We start from the raw sequence: 10597 nt of genomic DNA on the forward strand, positions 1-10597 counted from the left end.
TTCCTGCTGGACAGAAAGGAGAACTTATTTAAGCTTTAGCGACATCCTCTCTTATAACATGTATGTCATTAACTGTGCCCAAAGGTGCCTACGCTTTTGCATTATTACGATTTTATTATACATTCCCTATATATGGTTCTCATGATGTTCTCCCTTCATGGTAGCATGTAGGGCCCCACCTGCTTAGATCTGTACTGTATGCTGTCATAACCATTTCTGGGTCTCTCTTATATATACATAAGGAAGGAAAAGATGCTTATTTCAAATCTTTTTACTGAGCAAATCAAAGCCACTCAAGAACAGAGGCAGCCCAGACAACTACTGGATGATGAAACATGCTGCAGCATCCTGATGTTGTAAACTTGTATGGATGAGATGGACCATCCACCAGGTCAGTCATGATCTCTGGCATTCTAATGGTACTAGTCCTGTCTCCCGAAATCCTGGCTACAAATGCCCCACAGTGCAGAACCCACCAATATGCCTTTATATAGCCTTTATATAGCCTATCAGCTTATTTCTGCCAACATATCTCTAATTCATTTGGAATGTATCATTAACAAGAAATTCTAAAAGCGAGAGAGGGAAGAATTGCAATTTTAAAGGAATAAGAGCAAAGCCTGCCAAAAAGGCTAGCTATACTTAAAACACCCACATTGTTGGCCAAGGGAAGCATTAAATGTTCATAATGTGATCCAAGAATGAAAATGAATTTTTTCTTTGTTCTATCACTTCCTCCACTCCTCATATCAATAGAGAGGGGGAGGTCAGTTTTCTACCATAGTGGAGGTACTAACCAAGTAGTCTTCTCTCTTGTCTTTTATGTGCCCTACACCTCAACTATAATGGCCTAATAAGAAGCCTTTCCTCTGGAGTCTATGCATTGTCACCACTCAGCTGCTATTAATAATGTGTGTGTGTTCTTTTATAGACACTGAACATACAAGAGTATGTCCCATGCCATTTCATCTTTGTGCAATAAAGATGCACATTTGTGCAATAAAATCCCCACAAACTGTAAACCAAAGCTAACATAACAAAGTGCAAAAACCAGACACCTAAAAATGCCTAATAACTGGCATTGCAGAGGTCAGGATGCAAGTTTTTCCTAATATTTGGCTCCCAGAAAATCTTGCTAGCTTCTAAATTTGTCAAAAAATGTTTCACTATGAGAGGATACCCCTTCCCCCCCCAAACTCCGGGCAGAGGAAAGCTCTAGCTCTGGAGTAGTAGAGCAAACAGCCTCCGCAAAATTTTAAATTAGAAAAATTCAGATCCAGAAAAATCTGAGCACTGGCAGAGGAAAGACTTGTTCAAAGTTCTCTTTTAAAAAGTTGGATGAACATTCCAGCCATGGTTTCATACAACCACCACAAAGGTTAACCAAAATTGTAAAATAGGATCATGCAAAATGGCCCTAAATATCAAGAATGTCAGTTTCCTAGGAAGATCAAAGTCTTAGAATACTTTCTCATTTAGTGAACCCAACAGTAATTGAGAAGTGAATGCTATTAGGGAAGTTCTGTCAAATTAAAATATCACATATTAAAAGCTCTGAAAATGATACAAAAAGCCTTGTTAAACCATCTTTAAGATCAGAAGTGAATGTAAATTACCATATTACCTTTGAAACACATTGATCTATTTCATATACAAGATTATGTATTTACAAGTCACTTGTACCCATAAGAAAGTTGCCAACCCTCCTTACCATTTTTAAGTGTCCGATATTCTGACATTAAAAACTCTTAAATTAGAGATCATACACAAGTAGAAGAAAGAAAACTTACTGGTATTGAAAATTCTTCAGCCAAGTACTTCAATATTGATGCTTCTCTAGCCAGCAAGTTGCTTCTTTCCAGCAAATTGCCTTGAAGTTTTGTATCAAACTCTTTTCTGACTACTGAAGCAACAGAATCTATGACTACTAATTTGACATTCTTAGAAATAATTTCTTCTTCCAAAGATTCGATCCTAGGGGGGAAAAGGTTCAGAGATAAAGTGTTTTTATTGCCATTATTTGTTTTTAACATCAACGTGTTAGGTGTTAAATTGAGGATAAAGCAATTAAGTTCTTGCTCAGAAAGCTTCTGTTTGCACTAAAGTTTTCCCAGTTGATCCTTGTATATGGGTGAGCAGAGTACTATAAATATAAAAGTGCACCTCCCCACAAACAAAAGCATACCCTTCTGCAATATCATTTTGTATGTGTTTACAGACCACCTACAGCAGATAAACATTTTCCTTTAAAGGTGCATGAATCTAACCATAAGCTTTGAGGATCCCAAGGAAGGTACATCTGTGTATTTTAAGGGGAAAAAACGAAACAAAAAGGAACCCCTTCAAAACTATCCCATTGTGTGCCATAATTTTTTTTCACATTACCTGAAAAAGAGCTAGTTTTAATGGTGTTTCTATAGTATTGTATCCTCACATGCCATTTTTCAAGGCACAAAAAGTACTAATTCTATTCCCACATGGTATATAAGTGTTGGGTATTACAAGTTAAAAACACTCAGTATATCTGGGGTTAAATGTTTGTTTATGTTGCTCACAGGAAGTCACATGTTTCTCATGTAACCAATGTTCTTTAGATGTAGGAAGCCCGGGGATTTTCTCCCTGATCTAGGGATTTGATTGGGACTAAAGTGTCAAGGTGTATTACCATTTTGTGGCTTCTCTTCCCGTCTTTGTTTTTGTGTTCTGAAGAAGGAGAGCAGCCATTCTCTCTCTTCTAGTTTTGTCTTTGTAGTGTAAGGATGTAGCCGATTTAGCTCTGTTGTTATTTTCATCCCAGTTACCCTTCCCCATGCTAGAATTTAGTAAAAACTTTATATTTTAATCACACATGGACTCTCAGTCTGAATTATTTTACTCAGGCTCTGCTGGGCTATATTATCTCTGCTAAATACCATTTTTTCAATATCTCACTATCACCCAACAATAAGAATGCAAACATGCACTTCTATAACACAGATGCAAAACAGTCGCTAGTCATGATTCCTTATAGCCCCTCCCACCAATTTTGATTGCTAAGAATTTCAAAGCTTGCAAAAAAATGAAACACATGCTTGACAAAATAGTTTGTGGGTTGTCATAGTTCTGAATATGGAATGCTGGTTTCTTTGATTAGAATACAAATTGTCGTAGGCTAGATGCAATGCTCCATAAGGACCTCAACAAATCTTTGAGAAAAAGGCACTTAAACATCAAAACAAATGTCATATCTTTATCCAACTGCAGAAGAAATGAAACAAGGGGGCTTAAGAAAATGCTACCCAAAACTTTAAAAGTTTCACATTACTATGTTATCTGTATAAATAAATAATACACCTTACAGCAATATAGCTTTAAAAGTTCCCATGGATGCACATAGATTTAATATCCGAAACCCCAATGTGTTTCATGCCACAGTTCTTCTTTAATGGAAAATATATTGTAGAAAATAATGCTGAATTTCAAAACATGCAGGAATGTACTGTCCTGTCCAAATTGTGCACATTTGGTACAGAATAGTTTTATATATCTGATATCATGCTGCACACAACAAATAAGTCTTACCTTTTAAGTACACTGTCGCAGGTGAGCTCCCGATAAACATGAATGCAGCTGGGCATTGAAATAAGTTTTTCTTTTGTGGCAAAATAATGAGGGAAACGGTGCTGTGCCATCTCAATAAGCCTGTTCAAAGTCCAAAAGACACATCACTGAGAGAAGATATCAGTCTAAATTTAAGCATTGTTCCATACGTTCAAGTTCATTCACAGGATTACATAAACATAAAACAGAGGAGCACTATTAAAAGTAAATAGAACAGGATTAAGAAGATGGAGAGTTTGATCCTGTACCCAATATTGTGGCACAAGTCTTTGAATATGCACTACTAAAATTATAAGAGTATCTTATGTCAGAAGCACAACCAAGCCCATCAACAGAAGTATAGTGCCCAGATCATGCGAAGTGATGGTACCACTTTACTCTGCTCTGGTTAGACCTCACCTAGAGTATTGTGTTCCGTTTTGGGCACCACAATTTAAGAAGGATATCGATAAGCTGGAACATGTCCAGAGGAGGGCAACGAAGATGGTTAGGAGTCTGGAGATCAAGTCCTATGAGGAAAGGTTGGAGGAGCTGGGTACATTTAGCCTGGAGAGGAGACGACTGAGAGGCGATATGATAACCATCTTCAAGTACTTGAAGGGCTGTCATAGAGAGGATGGTACGGAGTTGTTTTCTGTTGCTCAGAAGGTCGGACCAGAACCAATGGATTGAAATTAAATCAGTAGAGTTTTCGGCTAAACATTAGGAAGAACTTCCTGACAGTTAGAACGGTTCTTCAGTGGAACAGGCTTCTGCGGAAGATGGTAGGCTCTCCTTCTTTGGAAGTTTTCAAACAGAGGCTAGATGGCCATCTGACAGTAATGTTCTGAACTTAGGCAGATCATGAGAGGGAGGGCAGGAAGAGGATCAGTGCTTAGTTCTTGTGGCTCTTTCTTACACACCCAGGGAAATGCTGATTGCCACTTTGGGGCCAGGAAGCAATTTTTCTCCAGGCCGGTTTCGCCAAGGATCCTGGAGGTTTTTTGTCATCTTCTGGGCATGGAACAGCGGTCACTGCGGGTGTGGAGGGGGAGGTATTTGTAAATTTCCTGCATTGTGCAGGGGGTTGGACTAGATGACCCTGGAGGTCCCTTCCAACTCTATGATTCTATGATTCTAACTATGTTCCTACTATTTAAGTTGACAAATGAGAAAAAGCAGGATTATAACACATTATCTGATGCAAAGATCAGTAAATACGCAGCAACTGTGATGTGTCATGCTTGCCCTTGACTCAGCCCCAGAGCCAGCTCCTGACAGCCTAAGAGGGGAGGATTCAGTGCCTTTAAGAGCTGAAGAAGCATCAGGATCTGCACCTACTGTAAGTACTGAGGAGGATACACAGCAATCTGAGTCAACTACAGGACGGTTTGTACCTGGGATTGAGCAGGCCATAAGCAGCTCACCACCTGCATCTCCCCCACCTGTAAGTAGCCTTAGGGATCAGAGACGTCAGGAGCTGGCTAGCCGACGAAAAGAAGCACGTTCAAGAGGGCAGAGATCCTTGAGCCCTGATTTTTAACAGCAGCCAGGACCTCGCACAAAGGTGCTAATGAGTTAATGGGCCAGAGCACTATTTAGTAGGGCCTCTGGCCATGAGCAATTTGTGCTAGCAACCTCATTTGTAGAACTAGAAGCTCTGCACCTTGATTCCTGTTTGACTCTGTGGCTTTTGGACTCGGCTTGTGTTTGGACTACTCTGGCTCCTGACTTCCAGCTTTGAACCTGACCACACCCTCGGCTTTGCTCCCTGTATAACACCTCTGGTAACATTTGACTATAACACCTCTGGTAACATTTGACTACGGCTTTGTCTGGTGTTTTGGGACTTGTTTAATGCTCTGTTGACTGCTCTCCCGGCTGACCTTTGGACTTGTATTGTGACTCCCCCTGTCTGCCTGCCTCCCTGGCTCTACCGTGACATGATGCCCCAGGATTATCCCAGAAGACTGGAAATCAGGGCAATTTACATGCCCATAAAGATTTCAGTATCAACAATTACAGATTCTGGACTGTGGCTAGAGGGCACAGTGCACAGACAGAGACACTCATACCTAAGCTTCTCCCTTAAAGTAACAGGAGGCAGCTAAGCCCTGGAAAATCCTGGGTTCACAACAACTCTTGATTCAAAGCAAGGTGTTCCAAGCTGGAGATTCTTCTCTGTGAGAAGTTGTGTCTTTCCCCACCAGCTATAAAAGCTCTGAAGGCTGCTGAGCACACTATGTGTGTGTCAGGTGGTACCTGCAACTGGGTATGGTTGGGGCCTGTTAGGAATGAGGGCAGGGAGAAGAGGTCAAGAAGATAACCATGCAAGGGGACTGTGACACAATTAACTAATCTCAATCTGAAAAGATTTCATTTTTAATAAACCTCACCTTTCAGCACTGAATGCAGATTCTGTGTCAATGTATATAACAGCGCCATCCAGTCCCCCCATGCTGGAGGGCAATGTGGTCAGCAAGCTCAGCATAATACAAAACTGAGTTTTCCCACAACCTGATGGGCCAGTTACCTAAAAACAGAAGCACATACATGAAGCAGAAATATCTCACTCTTTCTACAGAAGACAGTTTCTGACATCATCCATCTGAGGATAATGCAAAGTGCATCTCAAGCTGATGCCAACAAAATTGCAAGTTGGAGGTTTCACAATGACATCCAAAGCAGAGTTACACCCTTCTAAGCCCATGGACTGCTAGTCCACAAAAATACTCCAGAAGGAATAACTAGCATTCTTGTCCAGTACAAAAGAATAAATATTCATTTTGCTAGAGATTTATGCAAGTTAACTAATGTACCTGCATTCCTAGTTCAATACAGTAGACCTTAAAGCACATTTATGAGAGCACCTACAAGAATATACTTCCACAAAACAAGTGTTGAGAAACATTCAATGTTCTAAAAGACAAGCTTATATCTTTGTATGAGGAATTTGTGACACTCACAAAAATGTCTATTTTATATATGAATAAAACACACATATTTGCATTCATAGTAGTCTGGACAAAATACCTTCAAACCCGTAAGATGACATAATAATATTATCATTACATTCACAGAGAGTAACAATCAGATATTTTTAATAACATTCTGTAGCTCATAAAATACCTGCAAAAGTTACAGAACTAAAAGACACTGAAAGTGATCTTAGTATGCTGTAATTTTAACTTTCTGCATTCTATTTTCTCTCTACTTGCCCCTCTCTCAGTCCCCCATCCAGGGGCTCCACCTTCAGCAGTGATGGCACCTGTGCTCCAAGGGTCCCAACATGAGAGGAGGAGGTTGCAGCACTTGGCTCCTCCTCTTCTCTAATGGACACAGCCTCTTCCTAAATGCTCAAGCTGTCCCAAACACTTAATGCTTAAGTCTACATACTTCTTGCTAGACCAGGTTCTCAGAAGCTGCACTTCTGCCCAGATTGAGACCAAATTGGGGGGGGGGGGGTTCCCCACAGCAAGCCAGGTAAGTCTGGATGACTATCCAGCAGACACTACCCTTCTCAACCTTTGGACTTTAAAAAAAAGTAACTGATTACATGGCTTATGAAGTGGTGTTAGATGTATCAAATATTATCACTGATGGAATTAAAACATCTTTCTTCTTTATCAACTTTCACATGAAGAGAACAGTAGAGGCATTCATTTACTTTTATTATTAATTTGACAGATGTGTATATATGCTTTAAGAACTCAAAGGAGGGATTAAAACATGAAAATAAATGGATTGTGAATGGATACAACAGAGCCAAAGGTAAGCACTTCTAAATTCCATTGATTTCAATGGATAAGCTGAGTTAAGATGAACTCTCTTGCATTTATCTCAATAGCACTTAAAATTATTTTCCATTGGTTGGATTGTGGTCTATATTTTTAAAATTACTTATGAAAAAACTGACTCTTTACTTTCATTCCTAAATCTGCTGCAAGTTCATGAACTTCATCTTACTCTAGTTTTAAATCAGGCATCCGCCCATGTAATCTGATAATATTATAACAGTATTCAAACTTTTCTCTTTGGAAAGAAGCCATTCAAGACATAAATTGGTTGACCACAAAAAGTTACTTACAATTCAGTTTCCATTTTAACTCTACCTAGTGGATTCGAAAAAAGGGTCAGTACCGGTACAATTTCCTGGCATTCAGAAAACAAACACAAGATCTGGCAATAGACTATACCACCAATATCTTTAACAGTTTCTGTATTTGAATTCTGACTTTCCACCATCATCTTTGCTGGACAACATAAGAAAGAAGGATCAACATTTATTTTTAAAAGTTTCCATTTAAAAAGCAGCCCAGACACAGATTCATTAGTTGTAGCTTCTTGAGTATCATTTCTGTTTTCTAGAATACAAAGCCAAATCAAGAGAGTAAGTGGACAAAGGCTACTTTGGATCAAGATCAAGTACTTCATTTAGGATTATCTTCCTGCTTTATAATGCAGAAGCAGCACATGTGGTGAACTGCAGCAAATACTGCAACACATATTCTTGTTCACAGCAGACATTATGCCAGCTCTAATAAATTATTCTGCTTTATTATCCTGGAAAAGTACACAAGAAACAACTTAGTACCACAGTGGGAAAACTGTGTGGACTATGAAGAAAGCTGCAAGAACTAGCAGAAATTCTGAACTCTGGTTATATTTCATTCCTTCAAACACCAATTGTATTCCGATATAACATTTTATTCCCACGTTCCTCTGTTATGCAACGGCCAGATCTCATTCACTAAAAGTCTTAAGTTAACAACATCTGGTAATGGATGCTATAACAAGCACACCTCTGCTACAAATTATATCATGAAATAGCTCATATATTGCCATTTCAAACTAGATAAACCAGTAAATGTCTATATAGTTAGTGGTTCAACGTGAGTAAATTCCTGTCATGCTAATTGTCTAGCTGGGGCATGCAAATCTTACTCTGTGAATCATTTCATTATGTGTCAGTACTCATGTAGTCTTCCTGTTTCTCAGGTGCCTGTCCCTGAAAATCTTGCATTTCATTTTTTAAAATGGTGATAGATCAAGATGAGTGGCCGTATTACTCTGTAGCTGCAGAAAAGAGTAAGAGTCTGGTAGCACCTTAAAGATTAACAAAATTTGTGGTAGGGTATGAGCTTTTGTGAGTCACTGCTCACTTCTTCAGATATGAAGCCTGGGATAAAACCTGGACTCCTGTAGGGACTCCACAGTATTGCTCTACACCCCAGCCAAGAAAAGAAGTCCAGAAACTGCCTGCCTGGGAAGAGAAGGGTAAGCCAGACCATTCAACTGTCTGCTGTTGCTGCCTAGGACCTCAGCTGTGGGACTCCTGCTTGATGTGTGTGCCTCTTTGCTGAAGCAAATCCTGAGTCAGCAGTTTCCTGCCCAGGCTTCCATCACAACTTTCCCCTGGGATTCTGGGATAAAGTCTGGACTCTTGCAGGGGCAGGACCCCCCAATAGCAGGGTCACCACCAAAGGGGCAACACCAAAAGAGGTCACTACTTTCGACAAGCCACTTCAGGGAGACACAAGGACTTGTTACCCAGTCAGGAGAAACTGGCACTGAAAGCACTAAGGACTTATTAGGTAGTTAGGGAGTGGAACTATTAGTCTTCAGCTACTCCTTATGGGGAAGATAGCAAGTAGGTATGGGTGGGGGGATGCCATTCCCCAGGTCCGGGGCAGAGAGATATATAATGATGGGACACAGATTCGCCCTTCCAAGAGAAGGTGGCCCGGATACTGGTTGGCCACTCTTCCTTCAGGTCTGCCTCACAACCAACAGAGACCTGGCTGCACAGAGGCTGGATCCCTTGGTCTTACGATCCTGCTACTGAATGCCAGGTCAGTAAATGGAGATCAATTGTATAGGATGCTATAGAGATCAATTGACCCCGTATTGCTGCCTTAAAGGCATCCCAAACACTATTTTGATTAACTTCCCCGGTGGCACTGATTTTAAAGTATTCAGTTATTTTATTTTTAATGTCTTCGACTATGCTTTATTTTTGTATAAGGATTTTATTCAGCATCCAGCATCCAGTTTGACCCTTTACCATCCGAGTGTTGTTTTCTAAAACATCCAGACACCCAAGCATGATCAGACAATGTGATGCTCCCTATGTCGGCTTCTATAAATTGAGTCCTTATAGAGTGGGAAACTCAAATAAAATCAATGTGTGTATAAACAGCATGAGTGTGTGAATAAAAAGTAAATTGCTTAACACCCGGATTCATTGTCATCCAAAAATCTACCAGATTATAGGAATCTAACAGTTTAGCCAACTCTGACGTTACTTGGGTTTTCCTGCTCTTTGATTTCTGTTTAGTTTTAAAAGTACGGTCCATAGTATTGTCAATAATACTGTTCAGATCACACCCAATTATTACTTCACCCTGCTTGAACTCTGCAAGCTTATCTAAAGCATCCTTCAGAAACACCATCTGGTCTATATTGGGCGCATAAATAGAGGCAATCGTTAAAGGTTGGTCATTTAAGAGCCCTTTGATGAACAGAAAGCGGCCTCTTGGGTCAGCTTTTGTTTGGCAACATTGGAAGGGGAAGTTTTTTGAGAGGAGTATAGCCGTTCCTCTCGATTTAGAGGATCCTGCTGCGTGGAACTGCTGGGTAAACCACACCGATTTCAAAATACGCTGAGGTGGATTTTTCAGGTGGGTTTCCTGTAGACATAAAATGTCCGGATGTTCCTTCGCCCAAAAGGAAGACACTTTATAAAGTTTGTGCTTATTGTTCAAACCCCTAGCATTCCAAGAACATATTTTAAAAGGATGTGCAATTGTGCTTCTATTCTTAGATCAATTTACAAACTACTAATAAGAGTACCTATAATTACTAGCACCTATACTACCTATCTCTAACTATACTAAGACACTAACTAAAACCTACCCTAACTTTGTTCAGGGTACACTTCCTGGAACACATCATGACAGGCCCTCCTGTCTTCCGCCGTCCTCCAGAGTTTGCTCCGGAGCTTGTGATAGTCAGCAGG

The 10597-nt window shown here is 40.1% G+C and overlaps 1 protein-coding gene across 1 annotated transcript in view; it reads right to left on the reverse strand.

Moving 5' to 3' along the window:
• The window catches only part of RAD51B (RAD51 paralog B), a 545357-nt gene that overhangs the window by 510548 nt on the left and 24212 nt on the right, over positions 1 to 10597 (reverse strand). The window contains exons 5-7 of the mRNA XM_015413281.1: positions 5976 to 6112; positions 3562 to 3681; positions 1791 to 1974 (exon numbers count right to left, since the gene is read on the reverse strand). Coding sequence (XP_015268767.1) covers positions 1791 to 1974; positions 3562 to 3681; positions 5976 to 6112 — 441 coding nt within the window. The remainder of the gene's footprint in view (positions 1 to 1790; positions 1975 to 3561; positions 3682 to 5975; positions 6113 to 10597) is intronic.

Source organism: Gekko japonicus, unplaced genomic scaffold, assembly GCF_001447785.1.
Source record: "Gekko japonicus isolate JY-2015 unplaced genomic scaffold, Gekko_japonicus_V1.1 scaffold32, whole genome shotgun sequence".
NCBI classification, from domain to species: Eukaryota; Metazoa; Chordata; class Lepidosauria; order Squamata; family Gekkonidae; genus Gekko; species Gekko japonicus.